General features: G+C 37.3%; 1 protein-coding gene across 3 annotated transcripts in view; it reads left to right on the top strand.

Moving 5' to 3' along the window:
- KIAA0825 overlaps window positions 1-18,121 on the top strand; it is a 407,300-nt gene that overhangs the window by 56,727 nt on the left and 332,452 nt on the right. For all 3 annotated transcript variants that reach the window (XM_081233566.1, XM_081233568.1, XM_081233567.1), the window contains exon 4: window positions 5,205-5,336. In XM_081233566.1, coding sequence (XP_081089692.1) covers window positions 5,205-5,336 — 132 coding nt within the window. The remainder of the gene's footprint in view (window positions 1-5,204; window positions 5,337-18,121) is intronic.

Raw genomic sequence — 18,121 nt, 5'->3', positions numbered from 1 at the left:
ACAGACCAGGATCAGGACTCAAATCTTTTGATTCTTGGTTCAATGATGTTTAGAGTTAAATGTATTTTATTATAGAGCAACATTTTGAAACTTGTTCAGTTATATGTGGAATGTATAATTATCTTTAATTAATCAGAATACCCCACTTACTGTGCTAATTAACTGTTTATTTTAGGCTAGACAGTGATATTGGGTGGTAGGACTTCAGGTGAGCTAGAACTGGTGGACACATTAATTCCACAGTCCAGCCATAGATATGAAAGGCATTAGACCCTCCTCACTGGAGAAATCACTTGATCCAAATGTTTCCTTTACTAACTAAATTTCTGTGTGGATTTCCTCCCAAGGGTTGGTTTTTCTATCTTTCAATCCTTTTTAATCATGTTGGTCTTAAGGACTATTATTATTGAAGAAACTGAAAAAAGATAAGATAAGAACTCTAACCATTGTATGTGTTTAGATAAAGAAGAAGAGACCTTAGGATAGAAAGGTATCATTTTAAAATATGTTAAGGGACAAATGAGAGTCCAAAATTACTTTTGTGTGCTTTCTTTTGATCATGTAAGGTATGATTAGTTTTATTGCTTTACTGTAATGTTTTCTGGCAGTGCTTATAATATTTTCATATTTTATTATAGTCATTGTTCTTAGGAATTTATAACTCAACTGTTATAATTTGCCTGTGGCTGAAATTTGATCTACAGATGTTTGGCTTAGATATAATTCTTCAAACATAACTTGTCTTTAAAAGGCAATAATTAATATTAGATTGGCTGCTAATACTTGTTTGAAATATTAAACACTGTTTTTTTAATCTTATACAAAAAGTGATCAGAAACATTACAGGAGAATGAACATTTAAAAACAGGGTTGGGGAATGGAAATTTCAAAAACAAAGTTATCATACTTTAAAAAGTTATAGTTCCCATCTTTGATTGATCGTGGATTAGGATAAGAGACTTCATTCATTATGTCAAATTATTATTGTGTCCCTGATGACGATTTATAGGGACATAAACAGAATATAAAGCTATATCTTGATCCATAGCTTCATAGCCTCTTCCTTTTTCCCCTTAGATTTTTTAAAGTTAATTCTATCTTTTTGAAATACCACTGAAGTATTTCCCAGATTACATTGGTCCCTCAATAATTTACTTTTCTGTTGTTGAGGTCATAGTTATGTTTCACTTAGAATATAGCAGTGATCTTTCTACTCGCTCCCTTTCTTATGGTCCTGTTCTTATTACTGTTCCTTGAGAGGAGAGACTGTTCAATCATTCAGTCTCTCTGCTCCTTCATGATGCCCAGCACAGGATCAGACACACTGTGGGCCCACAAAATACATGTAAAGAAATGGGAAGTTTGGTGTCTGTGCTCATACTCATTCAGTGCGTGCTTCTTTCTCACCACAGTCCTGCAGGGATCACTGCCATCCTGATGGGAAAACTTCTAAATCCAAACTTTAGCATCACTTACTACAGTCTGTACTCTCCCTCCTTTACTTCTCATGTTGGTCCTGTGTATCCCTATTCACTCAGGTTAATTTTCTCACCTTATTATAGTTTGCGCATCAAGTTTTCTATTATCCTATCACACAGCATCTTAAACTTTACTACCACTGTAAAGGTGATTCTTCTCTTGTCCGTCGCCACTTTGAAATCTTATCATACATATGGAAGCATCACAGATCTATGCCAGTCATATGAAAACTCTGAACCATCATCATTCTGGTACCCCATCATTGTTATCAAATGGCATTCCTTTATAATGACAGTCTTTGTATGTACTGATTAACTTCTCTACTGAGGTTAAATAGAGAAAATCATGCAACCATGTAGATTGGGAATCCTTCAAAATCATGGTCACCAACCCCATCTGAATGTTTGACCTGTTTCTATCCATTATTGTTTTACCCCAGAGCTGATTTCAATGAAGGACATAACACACACATTCAATATTGAAATGATACAAAACAACAGATTTCCTTTTAACAGCATTTGTAAGCACAAAAACCACAAAACAATACAAAAAGTTTGGTGAGATGGTCAGTGGAGAGATACTTAGGAATTATGTAAGGTTTGAATCAGACTTTGAAAGAAATTATAAATACAAATTGGCAAGAGAGAAGTTTTAAGGTTGGAAGATGTTTCAAATGAAGACATATAGAAAGTGTATTGGGTTGGCCAAAAAGTTTGTTCTGGTTTTTCCATAGCAGCTTACCAAAAACCCGAACGAACTTTTTGACCAACCCAATAAAATAAGAGATCATACACGTCCTGAGAGCAAAGCTAATTTCTTTTTAAACTACTTTTCCTAATTATATATAAAATAAGTACTTATTGCAAAACATAGGAAAGTGCTACATATGAAGAAGAAAATAAAAATCAACCATAGGCTATCCAGTCTGTCCAAAGATAACCATTTTAATAGTTTGTTTAATACCATTTCTACATTCTACAATGTTTTATATGCAGTAACTGATTCATTTATCAAGAGTCCAGCAACCTCAAGTTTTAAAACCAAACAGGTCTGGGTTCATACCCTACCCACTGGGTAGCTATGTAACATGGACATGTTAGTTCATTTCTTTGGGCCCAAGTTCCCTCCCCTATACATGAGGATAATAACTGTTTGGTAGAGTTATTAGGAAGATTAAGGAAGGTGATGTATATAAATTACCTTATACATAGTAGATATACAACAAATCATATTACTAGTTTGCTATTATATTTAAGCTGACTTCTACACATATTTTCTTTAGTTTGAATATGTGGAGTCTGAAGTAATGAGGCGTTACAATATCGACAAATTGGGGCAACTCTGAACAGAATATTGAGAATATAATTTGTTTTATTACAGAGAAGCAGGCTATAAACAAAATATTTACTAAGTTTGAGTTCTCTACAAGAACCCTCAGCCATTCAAATCTTTCCATTATAAAAGTGAAATTTTATTTTCTTGCAACAGTTTTTGAATATCTCATCACCTGAAAAGTTGAACTACCCCAAAAGATTCAAAAATATGCAAATACATAAACTGAATTCATTATTAGTAATATTGGCCATTGGGTTCAGAAATGACTGTTCTGATAATAGCTGTAAGTAGGTGAGCTACTGGAAAGATAGGAAGATATCAAACTCATTGGTATATGGAAATATTGAGATTTTGTTGTCCTAAAGAAGTATAACTTCTGATGGACATAGCATTTTCTACCACTTAGCTTATAGTTTTGGCAATTTTATTTTTTTGCCTGATTTCATAATATTAATTATGGTATATTATAGGTAAATATTTGTTTTCAAATGAAAAATTAAACCTTTTATGGCAAAATATTTTTAAAAGGAGACTCCAAATGTATGAGGATTTTTTTAAAATTCTATTTATTTATTTATTTATTTGTTTGTTTATTTATTTATTTATTTATGGCTGTGTTGGGTCTTCCTTTCTGTGTGAGGGCTTTCTCTAGTTGCGGCGAGCGGGGGCCACTCTTCATCGCAGTGTGCGGGCCTCTCACTGTCGTGGCCTCTCTTGTTGTGGAGCACAAGCTCCAGATGCTCAGGGTCAGTAGTTGTGGCTCACAGGCCTAGTTGCTCCGCGGCATGTGTTGTCTTCCCAGATCAGGGCTCGAACCCGTGTCCCCTGCATTGGCAGGCAGATTCTCAACCACTGCACCACCAGGGAAGCCCCTGTATGAGGATTTTGATATTTAAAAATGGTATATTGGAACTAATTGAGTTTCAAATGACAAGTCTGGTGATATCATGGACTTCTATATTAAAATGTTTTAGTTGAATGTTTTCCTCTTAAAGTAATATCTCTTAGGAAGAATAAAAGCTGTATTCCAAAACAACTTCTTTGAAGTACCAGATAGAAACTATGAGAAATCTTTAGCTGTTTTATTATATGATAATAAATTACCTACATTTATTAATAAATAATTAAGGATGAGTGTGCCTATTAGTGTTGTAGCTTCTGCAAAACTTTTTAGATAATATTTCAAATATTTTGGGTGTATCCAAACTAAAACCACATTTTTCCAAGCCTCTTGTTAATATTTAGTCTATGTATATGTGTTACAATTTAATGTTTAAATTTCTCATTCATTTATACCATCAGTCATCAGATTGCTATTTTATGTCAAAAAATAACGTACCTCTAAATAAAAAAAGTTTACACTCTGCCCCAACTCTATCATTTTTAGTCTATCTCATTGCCCTGCTGTATTTGTTCTCATAGCACTTCTCATCATGTAATATTTTATAAAATATATCTGGTTATGTGTTTTTAAAATCTACCTTCCCCACTAGATCAAAAACATCATGAGGGCAGGGACTTTGACTTGTTGCAGGTATATCCCCAGCTTCTTCAGCAGTGCCTGTTATATATCAAGCATTCAGTGAATACATATGGAATGAATGATTGAAGTTTTGGTAGTGGGAAAATGCTTATCTCTAGAAGGAGTATTGTATTTAAGTTTTAGTCCAATATCACTATTTAGGTTGACAAAGGTGGTAGAAGAACGCAAGGGAAATTTTACCTTCTTCACATATAAAACAGGACTAGGAGATGAGACTAAAAACTCTGAGGTTCCAATGACTAGGTCAATATGTTGACAAGAGTGGAGGGAAGTTGCTGAATTCTTTTTTTTTTTTTTTTTTTTTTTTTTTTTTTGCGGTATGCGGGCCTCTCACTGTTGTGGCCTCTCCCGTTGCGGAGCACAGGCTCCGGACGCACAGGCTCAGTGGCCATGGCTCACGGGTCCAGCTACTCCACGGCATGTGGGATCTTCCCGGACCGGGGCACGAACCCGTGTCCCCTGCATCGGCAGGCGGACTCTCAACCACTGCGCCACCAGGGAAGCCCGGAAGTTGCTGAATTCTTGAAGCAACCACTCTTGTTCACACAGGTCCCTGAGGTTTCGCGATTTCCTTTGCAGCTCTTGGTTACAGTGAGAAGCAGCAGGATGCTTAGGTACTCTGACTTTTTTTCAGCTTTGAAACCATAGAGAAGTGTGAAAATTAGGTCACACCTCATGAAATTTAAATAATAAAATAATCTACCTAGATTAATAATACCCTACTTCTTCTACTGCTGTATTTTGCCACTAAATGGGCATTTTTATTTTGGAGTTAATATCACAACTTGAGGTGGGTTTTTTTCCTTTCATTTTGGGGAAACTGACATTTTTTATTCTTATTCCTCAGGATGGATTGGGGAGATGAATATTCCCATAATTCTTTTGACCTACATTGTTTGTTAAATTCATTTCCTGGAGACTTGGAGTTTAAGCAGATCTTCAATGACATTGATGAAAAGATAGAACAAAATGCCATAAGGTAAATATTGCTAATTTTAAAACAAGTTGGTTTCATGTTTCATTTACACGAACTTTTATCTAGTCTAATTTTAGTGTTTCCTGCTCTTAAGAAAATTTTAGGTTTTAATTATCATTAACTTTCCTGAAAAAAAATTAATTAGACCCTCCCCTCTAGAATATAACATGATTTTCCTTATCTGATTACTACTTTAAATAAGGCTAAAAAATATAGGCATTGCCTTCAAATAGATAAAGTTTGTTGAATTACTCTTGTTGGGAGGAGGAAGTTTTCCTCTACCCTTCTAGGTTCTTTTGAGTAATCTAAGAATTAAATTGACATGAGACAGATTAACAGGAGAAAATCAAACAAAAGTGTAGTAACCTGTATGCATGGGAGAGAACCAGGAAAACTGAGTAGCTGGCCAAAATGGGCAAAATCCTCACTTTAAATACCATTCTCAGCTAAGGGCAAAACAGGATGTTGAGGGTGGGTAGAGTGTCTTGGGAAGTTACCAGGAAAAGCACAGTAAACAAGGGTAAGGTTGTTATGCAGATTTAAGTCAGTACCTTCTCCACTGATAAGAGTTTCTAGAGATCCTCCTCTGCCTGGTACAGTGAGGGAGACACCCTTACAAATGGAGATTTTCCTTATAAATGTGAATGTTTCTAACAAAAGGGTAGCTCGTGCTTGGTTTTCAGAGTGTTTACCATGTGTGTGTTTCTTAGAAAACAACCAGCTTAAAATAATTTAATATGCCAAAGAGACATATTTTAGGGTGGCAAATTCTGCTGCCCTAAACTGTTCATGATTTCTTAGTTTGCCAGTATTGATGGCCTGCATTTTCACTAATAGGTTTAGAGTTAAATATTCTCATTTGATGGATAAGCACAGAAATTAAACTTTTGGAATTAAGGTATTAAAATAAGATCATAGTATAAGGCCATGGATTGCTTGAATTGCTGAAAGCAGAACATTAAATTATTTTTATGTAATGTTTGTCATTTGAAGTCTCCTCACTTACTTAGGAGGCTAGGGAGTCCACCTATGCCAGGTTAGTCTTTATCATCTACTCCAAAATTAGTGTTTCTAAACACTGGGGGAAGCAGGGACAGTTAAGCAGATTTCCATTAATACATATTCTCTGATAGAAAGGAGTTTGTCTTCATATGCATTTGGACCCTAGAGTCAGTTCACTTATTTCAATCCTTTTGGTCAAAGATTCTAATAATTCATCTCATGTTGAAACCGTGTAACTCAGATTGTAACTTGAACCCACGGGCCGGGACTTGAACCCAGCCTAAACCCAAATTGGGACTTGAACCCACGGTGTTTTAATTAGAATCACTCACCTCGTGTCTGGACTTACTGAGGCTCAGGTTCTTTGTGTCTCAGCACAGAAGGAATTCAGCAAGAGGCAAAGTGATAGGCAACAAGTAGATTTATTAATATAGGAAGCTTGTGAGAGATGCAAGCAGACAAGTGAGGGGGCTCTGCCCCAAGGATTAAGCGGGCTACATTTTTATAATCAAAGGAAAGTGGGACAGGGGGAAAAGACCACCTTCTTCCTCATTCTTCCTCATCAGGCTTACATCACTACCTCCTCCTTCTTATGAGGCAGGAGAGTATTTGACCCATGAGGCCAAACTAGGACTGTCACGGCACTTATTCAAATCAGCAGAAGGGTGGTAATATATACTGAAATATGTTGAATCATCTCAGGTTTCCATATAATGAGGGTCTCCTACTTTGGAATGTCACCTTTCCCTTAAATTCCTGTCCTTGGTCCTAAGGATCATTATCTTGTTGAACTCAACCAGCAGAATGCAGGCCTCATTTTTTCTCTTTCACTTAATGACCTGGGGTGTATCTCGTGCTTTTATTTATGACTTTATAGTTAAGCAAGCCTGCTTCGTTCCACAACATTTCGATAGCTTTCTTGAGCGACTGTTAACTTACAGTGATCTCCCAACGTTCCCTAGGTTTCCCTCTCTATCTATAATCCCCTACTGGGACTTCTACAACTACCTGTGTAACTATCCCACTCTATCCCTATCAATGTGGGTGACAAATATGCACACCACAGTAAAAATTTCTATTATTGAATGACATATAGTATCTCCTTTTTGAAAATTTAAAATATAGTTATATTGGATTGTCAAAGGAACTGAACCAAGCAAGTGAAGTTTTCTTGCAATTTTTTCCTCATGTTTAATATGAGAATACAGTTAATTTTTCATCATAACAATGGGCATAAACAACTTAAATTCAAAAGATAACCTATACTCCAATAAAAATTTAAAAAAACAGAAAACAAACAAAAAACCAAAAGGTAGCATATTGTTGCAGAATTATAATTAAAAACAAAATCTTCTCCCATCCCAGAAATCCCCTCCACAAAGGCAAAAGAGAAAGAAAACACATCTGTTATTCAATAGGCATTAAACCAAACTGTAATAAGCATCCCAGGCAATCTGCTAAGAGATTGCAAAGACAGAAAGGAACCACGCACAGCCCTTTATATAGTCTAGTAGGTATACCCACTACATACATGTTTTCAAGATCGACAATAACTTATAGGAAAAAATGGGGCGCGAGAGGATGGTCATGTCCCAGGTCTTGGGTGAGTCCCAAGTCCCTGGGACAGGCTGTCAAGTGAGGATCCTTGGCTTCACGCAGGAAAGAATTCAGGAGTTAGCCACAGTAAAGTGAAAGCAGGTTTATTTAGAGAGATCCACACTCCATAGACAGAGTGTGGGCCCTCTCAGGAGGCGAGAGCAGCCCCAAAATATGGGGTGGTTAGTTTTTATGGGCTGGGTAGTTTCATAGGCTAATGAGTGGGAGGATTATTACAGGTATTTTGGGGAAGGGGTGGATATTTCCAGGAATTGGGCCACCGCCCACTTTTTGGCCTTTTATGGTTGGCCTCAGAACTGTTACCGTGCCTGTGGGTGTATCATTTAGTGTATGCTAATGTATTACAATGAATGTATAATGAGGCTCAAGGTCTACTAGAAGTCGAATCTTCTGCCATCTTGGGCCTAGTAGGTTCTAACTGGTTTTTGTGGTATCCTGTTTTTCTTAATGGTTGTATCATTCTTTTAGTGGTTGTGCCCTGCCCCCCCCCCCTTTCTTCCTGTCTCATAACTAGCCTTCAAATAGAGGATTTGACGGCCCATTTTTTCACACATGGTTCATCCTAACTTTACCATGATTAAAGAACACCTGTGTTAGCTACTTGGCTTCATCCTGAGGAGAAGCAAACTTCTTATATCTTTATGACAAGAAGCAGTGTTGCAAATTGGATCAAGGCACCCGCTGAAGTTAGGCTCCTACTCTTCACAGGAACAGGGATATAGGGGGGCTATCTCCTTTGGTGTTTGTATTTTGAAAAGATGATTCCCAGGTTCTTGAGAAAGACAGTCCTGGCTGAGAAAGCTGACAAAAGGTCTATCTAGTCTTCCAAGGGATACATTTTTCCTTTTTTTTTTTTTTTTTTTGCGGTACGCGGGCCTCTCACTGTTGCGGCCTCTCCAGTTGCGGAGCACAGGCCCTGGACACGCAGGCTCAGTGGCCATGGTTCACAGACCTAGCCGCTCCGCAGCATGTGGGATCTTCCTGGACCGGGGCACGAACCCGTGATCCCTGCTTCGGCAGGCGGACTCTCAACCACTGCGCCACCAAGGAAACCCCAAGGGATACATTTTTAAAGAGATGAAAAAGTCCTTACATTTGCAAGTTTCTAAGGTAAATACTTTAAGAAATAGGAAACGAGGGAAACCTTTTCCCTTATTTTCAACAGGGAGAATTAAGCCTCTTATTTTTAATTTGTATCTGCCCTTAATTTATATGTCTATGTGTGTGTGTGTGTCTTTTTAAAAAATAGCATATATATGAGACTTAACCACACTATAGAGAGTGTATATTATAATTTATATTGTACATGTAAATATAAAATCACTATATTAAACTTCAGAGTAATTATGTATTTATTTAATTTATATATATTATATATTTATATATTTCATGAAACAGTTTCTAACCCAAAGGAACTTATAAATGAAAAAATAGTGTTAGTTTGAATAGATTAACAAGTCACTTATCTATATTCTAAAGGTGGTTATTATTTTTTTCACTGATACTAAAAAAATTTTTTTAATTGAAGTATAGTTGATTTACAATGTGTTAGTTTCAAATGTACAGCAAAGTGATTCAGTTATACATATATAGAGAGAGGTGGTTATATTAAAACAAATTTTAAATATTTTCTAAAAAGTAACCTTCTTTGTTCATAATGACCTTGAGGCGCCATCAAAACAAGTCACTGAGGGACTTCCCTGACAGTCCAGTGGTTAAGACGCTGTGCTTCCACTGCAGGAGGGATGGGTTCAATCCCTGGTTGGGGAACTTAGATCCCACATGCCGCAAGGCACGGCCAAAAAAAAAAAAAGATCAAACAAACAAACAAACAAGTCACTGAGCTCTGATGCTTTTGTTATAGACTGCTTCATTTTTATTTGCTAAACCATCTACAGTTAATTTCCTGTCCTACCTGGTCAATAAGAAATCATATTGAGAAGTAAAACGATGATTAAAATACTGTACTTTGCATTCATAAATTGTTATTTAGGTCAAAATTCAGATGTTAGTATTAAAAAGAAAATGTGACATGGAATATAAGGATATAATTTTTAAGTTAAAAATATTTTATTGCCCATATATTAAAACAAACCTAGAGCAAAACCACCTCAAGTGACCATTGATCTTCACAGGGGATAAAATAAGGGAGAGCTGTATGTGCTGTATGCTACATTTAGAATCAAGTCTATTTTTCATCAAATTCAATTATGTTTTTATTATACTCTAGAGAATAAACATAACAGTATAGGGTGTATATATTTTTAAAAATAAAATACTGAATAATAACCATGTTTCAGAAGAGTGTAAATCATTTCTGCACTCATTTATTGCCTTCTAACAGAATAGCTTTTAGAAAATTGTATGTCATGGCGAATCAGTTATGCCACACTTACATTGCAGTAGTTGAATTACCCTTGGCATTTTTGTATTCTAACAGTTCTATTTATCTCTCAATGGTGTACATTGAATAAGTAATGAACATCTGTATGATATGGCTTTTTCCAATACTTTTAAAGAAAAAAAACATTAGTAATTCATTTTTAAATATGGTATTTTTCCTTACCCTTGAATTTTTAAAGTTGTATTTCTAGCAGTGACCCTGAATTCTAAGTGTGAATTCCTTCCCTCTTCTTAATATCATCAGATTTTATGAGCCACAGGGTCTTTCGCTTCCCAAAGCAGTGATTCACCAGAATGGACTAGAGTGCCCAGAGGTCACTGAACCTTCACCTGCCCTTCAAGAGAGGCTGTCATTCTCTCAGACCATTTTCACTTTTACATTCTCATTTCCATTCAAGTCAGAGCTAGGTGAGTCTTAGGTCTGACAGTAGAAATCAGTGATGGTGAATCATTTAATTTTAACACATATCAACATTGGTAGCAGGAGGGTAAATAACCTGCCAAAGAGGAATACTATGAATGTTGTATCCACAGACTCACTTCAGTTAACTAAAAACCACATGTAGCACTGAAATCTTTTTTGAGCTGAATGGAACTTATTATTAGTTTAACACAGTATTGAGGTCTAGAAGTTCTCTTGGGCTTACAATAGGACATGAATGCTTTTTCTCCTCTTAATGTTCAGTTGGATAGCTATAATTGCATCATTAAGAGTTTCTTTTGCCTATCTGTTTCTTAATTATAGACAATCTTTGTGTATACCCCAGGATGTAAGTTTTGCTGGCACTGTGCAGATTTTCTACTTTTTTTTTTTTTTTTTTTTAATCTAAAGAAAGAACAAGAAGTGCTACCATGGATCATATTGTTTGTCTTGATCCAGGAGAGGTGGTGTCCGGGTTGTAGGGAAGGCATTAACTTTATATTGTGACAGAATATTGTATACATGGTTTCTATAAATTTAACCATGCTCTCTGTTTCAAGGTGGCATATTGGACCACTTCCTCCTCCTCATTTTCTGTCACCATTAGCTCCATTCAAATAATGTATGGTGCTCCAACTTCTTTCTCCAGAGTCCTGTATTGTGTGCCCTTGATGCTTTCATTAGACCTCTGCTTTAGGAGGCTGAGATAAGTAGCATAAAATGTGGGATCAGTAGTCCACTAGATGATTGTTAAGAGATTCTTTCAGGTAATGCATACACTTTAATTGTTTGACAGGTTTTAAAAGTATAACTTGGGCTTCCCTGGTGGCGCAGTGGTTGAGAGTCCGCCTGCCGATGCAGGGGACACGGGTTCGTGCCCTGGTCCAGGAAGATCCCACATGCCGTGGAGCGGCTAGGCCCGTGAGCCACGGCTGCTGAGCCTGCACGTCCGGAGCCTGTGCTCCACAAGGGGAGAGGCCACAACAATGAGAGGCCCACGTACCACACACACACACACAAAAAAGTATAACTTTTATTTTTATGTGTGTTAGCTTTATCTACTTTTGGCCAAATAGGCATAAGACAATAAAGAATTATTGTTTGTGATATTCCTAAGGAATATTATTGTAATTATCTTTTCATGGGAAATAAGGAAAGGGAAGTAAGTGTCTTCCTATTTATAAACTGTTTTAATAACGAAATTATGAATAATATTGTACTAAGAATCTAGACCTGATGAGGAGATTGAGCCAGCAATAGTCAGGCCACTACTCCCCATTGAGGGTCAGAGTTAATGGTCCAGGGGGAAGTAAGCCCCCCACTTCTGAGATACCAAACAGAGGTGCCTGGTAAAGACAGCCCAGCTGTGAGATCAAGAACAGGGGAGGAAACACTGAAAGGGGACTGAGCCCTGGTAAGGAGATGTGACTGCTGTGGCTGGCTCATCTTTCCTGTAGATGATTAATGCCTCGAGATCTAACCCAACCCTGACAGCTTTCCCTGGAAAAGAGTCTTGTCAAGGATTTAACAGAGTCAACACCTTGTCTTAAAAGGGTCACTAACACCACAGCATTTGCTAATCACAATCTTTATTCTAGAATCATGACTAAGAATACCTTTTTATGGAACTTGGGATGGAGCTGAGTTGGGGGCCTGCAAAATGGTATTCTTATTTCCTTTATTTCTGCTTTAAAGACCACCTGTTCTTCATTATATTCTCATTACCTAAAACAGCCCTGGCAGAAAGTAGGCTAGAGGATGATCAATAAGTGTGTTTGTTAGACATCTATTGTGTTTGCTTTAGCTTCAGCTAGTATGAAGTTAGATGAGCAGAATGTGATAGTTTTCTTTTCCATTAAGTATTTTACATTATAAAAGTAATACATACTCAGGAAAAATTTCAGACGGTAGAGAAAGGCAGATATAAGGAAACGTTGAGTATGGAAGGGCAGAGATGAGGAAGTTTTCTTACTCTTCTGACTCTCCTAGTCTTGGTCTTCAGAGGTACCCTATATTAGTGAATTACTGTATAACTATCCAGAAATGTTCTCTACATATAGATGTGTGCACCCAAGAATATATTCCCCTTTTTACACAAATGGGAATTTGTGTATATGCTGCAATTAGATTTTTTTAACTTAATGTATTTTTAAAATCTCTCCATAGAACAAGCCAATTCCCTCTTGATGAGCATCTACGTTATTTGCAGTCTTTCTGCTATTACTGCACACACACATGCATATGTGTGTCCTTCCTTCCTTAGGAAAGTTTATGTGATGGTTTCTTAGAAGTTGTACAATTAGCTGTTATAAAATTGTTCCACAGAAGTGCTTCAGCTGCCTTCTCTCCTATCGGCAGTATATGAAACTATGCTGTATGTCCTGCCTCCTCACAATGTGACCATATGTACTATTAAAACCCTCAGTTTGTAACTTGCAGTCAAATCTGTTGTCTGGCTTAGTGACTGAATTTATCGGGGCAGTGGAGATAAAGATGTAAATCAGATGTGTTCCTAGATCTCTTCTGATTTTCATTATTATGTATGTTCTCCCTCTCCCTTTTTCTATCTCTTTCTCAGGAAGAGAATCAAGGGAATCATCACAGAGTAAATGCTGATGCAGATTCCCTGCATTTCTCCTGATTTCAACTTGTGTGGTTTCATTGGGATAAGCCACATTCTGACTTTAGTAACAGTGCTGAATATGGAAGCTAGGCAAGCCTCCATAGATAAAAAAGAAAGCACATTAACTTACTCTTGCTTGTCATGGGTATTAAACTGCCATGTCCTAATACCCCTATAGAACATTTCGGGGAAATGTTCTTTATGTTGTTAACACAGCCCTGTGCCACTTCCATGGAGCTCCCATCATCACTATAGTCTAGGGAAAGGGATCCGAAGTCAGATGTAAATTTAAGAATGAAAACTGTGCCTTGGGATATGATGCCAGGCTCACTACAGTACTGCCAGGACTACCCGTCATTGACTGGAAGTTGGGGAGTATTTCACAATTAGTTGACTATTTGGGGAGCGCTTCAGATTTTTAAGACTGGCACAGCCCTACGCAGGGTCTAAACTTTCCTGAAGCAATCTGGACCATTCTAGAGCCTCTGTAAACTTTTGTGGTAAGGATTGGTGATATAAAGCAACAAATAATGGAGGGTCCTAACTCTAAGCTTTCCTTTCATACTGTCTTCCTCAGAGAATCACTCAGAACAAAAGGAAGGTTGACAATAGATGGGAATCTTGGGAAGCTATTTCTGTAGTCCAGATGAGAGATGATAAGATCCTGAGCCCTGTCTTTCACAGTAGGAATGGAAAGAGGAAGATTCATTTGAGAAAGACTTGATGAGAGTGTTGTTAACAGGATTTGGGGACAAGGATGTTTTTTCCTGAAAGTGTAGTTAAAACTTTTTGAAATAGCCAAAACGTCTCTGAAATTGAAAATAGTTCAGCAAAAATATCTAATTTCTTACTACACTTTCATTAAAGTAGTTGTTTTATAAATCCTTTTCTCAGCCTTTTAAAAAATATTATCTAGAAATATCTTTGTCTCAGGAAAATAAGTTTTTGTTTCATGGCTGACTTACATTTTAATTACATACTAGTTTTTATACATCAGCCCTCTTCCCTAATAATTACTGTTAATTCCAAGGAATTTTAATAATCTCTTTACATGAGCTAGACTTATCTAAAAACAGAAAAACTCTTATTTACCTCACAACTATTTCTTGGTGTTTTTAAACATATGATAGAATTGAAAAAGCCTTTTCCTTAGACTGAATTTATGTTGATGAAAAGTATAAACAAGAGCACCAAAAATGTAAAAACTTAAAAAAAAATTTTTAATGTTTACATTTCCCATACTGTAGAAATAGTCTTTAATCTCTGCCATTTTTGACACCTCTACCTTGATCTTAAAAAAATAAGAATAAAAAATCTAACCTTCTATGAAAGCAAACCTATATGTTCTCTACAACATTTACATGAAAGAAGTTCTAATAATTTTTACCGGTAGAACATACATTTTTTTCTCTTTGAACTTTTCTGTGACTGAATAATAAAGACTATGTGTTTTCTATCTTGACAGAGTTTTTACAGTCAGCTTAAGTGCCAAGATTTTATTTCATAATTATTCTCTTTTTCTCAGTTCCTCTTCCTGTCCTCAACTACACCAGCCCAATATTAATCATCTCTTGTGCTGTTGTTGTTTAGTGCTGTCTGTTTAGTTATAGGACATCTCTGTCCTTTTGGAGTAAGATAGTGCATATATACATACACACATACATATGCATAAATGTAGTTGTGACCAAAAAAATAAATTCATATTTTTAATCATCCAGGTAAATACATTGATCATTTTAAAGTGACATGGCAGTGAGATCAGATGATCAACAGTGAATTCTCAGGGGTCAGGTATCAGGGACTTCTAAGCACAATGATTTCATTAATTTTCTTAAAGCATCAATATCCTTGCATATAGTCTCCTTTTCTACAGGGAGAAGCCTTTTCTACACCTCCCAGAGGCACATTGAGTGGCTCCCTCCTGATGTACTCTATTGTAGTCACTTAGCACATGATACACACATCTCTTATCAAGTCTTACTGTAATGTAGTTATCCATTTACAGGCTTATCTCTCTCACTAGAAAGAATTCCTTTAGGGATGGGACCATGTCTTATTCATGTTTAGGCCCTTAGCATATATCACAGTGCCTACTACATATTCAGTATTCAGTTAATGTTTATCAAATATGCCTTCATTCAATAAGTAATTTTCACACTCAAAGAACCTAGGATTGATTGTTGAATGAGAAAATTACCACAGATATCCTTTTAAAAAGCATACTGCATGTTGCATCCTAAAAATGGTTTATAAATTGATTTACACACAGCCTCTTGGTAATGCATCCACTTGCACACACCATTAACTTGGATAATTCAGTCATTATAATTAAAGCACGTTGGGGTTCAAATTTATTAAGAAGTGTTGAGACATATGAAAAGGCATAAAGAGTACTATGATAAACATTCATGTGCCCACCATCCAGTTTAAGGAATAAAACATTACCACTAGTGCTGAAACTCACTATTTGCATCTCCCCAGTCTCATCCCACTTCCATCCGCACCCTGCATTTGGTGATGTTGCTCATTCCAGCACATTTCTTTTTTTTTTAAATGTATGTATGTAAGTACGTATTTATTATTAAAGTATAGTTGATTTAAAATACTGCATTAGAGTAGAGGAACAAAGATGGCAGAGTAGAACGACGTGCTCTCACTCCCTCTTGTGACAACACCAGAATCACAACTAGCTGCTGGACAATCATCGAGAGGAAGACACTGGAACTCACCAAAAAAGATACCCCACATCCAGAGACAAAGGAGAAGCCACAATGAGATGGTAGGAGGGGCACAATCACAGTAAAATCAAATCCCATAACTGCTGGGTGGGTGACTCACAGACTGGAGAACACTTATACCACAGAAGTCCACCCACTGGAGTGAAGGTTCTGAGCGCCACATCAGGCTTCCCAACCTGGGGGTCTGGCAACGGGAGGAGGAATTCCTAGAGAATCAGACATTGAAGGCTAGTGGGATTTCATTGCAGGACTTCGGCAGGGTTGGGGGAAACAGAAACTCCACTCTTGGAGGGCACACACAAAGTAGCGTGCGCATCGGGACCCAGGGGAAGGAGCAGTGACCCCAGGGGAGACTGAAACAGACCTACCTGCTAGCATTGGAGGGCCTCCTGCAGAGGCGGGGGGTGGCTGTGGTTCACCATGGGGACAAGGACACTGGCAGCAGAAGTTCTGAGAAGTACTCCTTAGCATGAGCCCTCCCAGAGTCTGTCATTAGCCCCACCAAAGAGCCAAGGTAGGCTTCAGTGTTGGGTTGCCTCAGGCCAAACAACCAACAGGGAGGGAACCCAGCATCACCCATTAACAGTCAAGTGGATTAAAGTTTTACTGAGCTCTCCCCACCAGAGCAACAGCCAGCTCTACCCATCACCAGTCCCTTCCATCAGGAAACTTACACAAGCCTCTTAGATAGCCTCATCCACCAGAGGGCAGACAGCAGAAGAAAGAAGAACTACAATCCTGCAGCCTGTGGAACAAAAAACACATTCACAGAAAGATACACAAGATGAAAAGGCAGAGGGCTATGTACCAGATGAAGGAACAAGATAAAACCCCAGAAAAATAACTAAATGAAGTGGAGATAGGCAACCTTCCAGAAAAAGAATTCAGAATAATGATAGTGAAGATGATCCAGTTCCTCAGAAAAAGAATGGAGGCAAAGATCGAGAAGATGCAAGACATGTTTAACAAAGACCTAGAAGAATTAAAGAACAAACAAACAGGGATGAACAATACAATAACTGAAATGAAAACTACACTGGAAGGAATCAATAGCAGAATAACTGAGGGAGAAGAACGGATAAGTAACCTGGAAGACAGAATGATGGAATTCACTGCTGCGGAACAGACTAAAGAAAAAAGAATGAAAAGAAATGAAGATAGCCTAAGAGACCTCTGGGATGACATTAAATGCAAAAACATTCACATTATAGGGGTCCCAGAAGGAGAAGAGAGAGAGAAAGGACAAGAGAAAATATTTGAAGAGATTATAGTCGAAAACTTCCCTAACATGGGAAAGGAAATAGCCACCCAAGTCCAGGAAGCGCAGCAATTCCCATACAGGATAAACCCAAGGAGAAACACACCGAGACACATAGTAATCAAATTGGCAAAAATTAAAGACAAAGAAAAATTATTGAAAGCAGCAAGGGAAAAATGACAAATATCATACAAGGGAACTCCCATAAGGTTAACAGCTGATTTCTCAGCAGAAACTCTACAAGCCAGAAGGGAGTGGCATGATATACTTAAAGTGATGAAAGTGAAGAACCTAGATTACTCTACAACCAAGATTACTCTACCCAGCAAGGATCTCATTCACATTCGATGGAGAAATCAAAAGCTTTACAGACAAGCAAAAGCTAAGAGAATTCAGCACCACCAAACCAGCTCTGCAGCAAATGCTAAAGGAACTTCTCTAAGTGGGAAACACAAGAGAAGAAAAGGACCTACAAACACAAACCCAAAACAATTAAGAAAATGGTCATAGGAACATACATATCGATAATTACCTTAAACGTGAATGGATTAAATGCTCCAACCAAAAGACATAGACTGGCTGAATGGATACAAAAACAAGACCCATATATATGCTGTCTACAAGAGAGCCACTTCAGACCTAGGGACACATACAGACTGAAAGTGACGGGATGGAAAAAGATATTCCATGCAAATGGAAATCAAAAGAAAGCTGAAATAGCAATAC

This window comes from Mesoplodon bidens (assembly GCF_964165515.1).
Source record: "Mesoplodon bidens genome assembly, chromosome: 4".
Taxonomy (NCBI): domain Eukaryota; kingdom Metazoa; phylum Chordata; class Mammalia; order Artiodactyla; family Ziphiidae; genus Mesoplodon; species Mesoplodon bidens.
The sequence above is the reverse complement of the archived record's forward strand: the minus strand, read 5'-3'. Positions and strand labels throughout refer to the sequence as shown.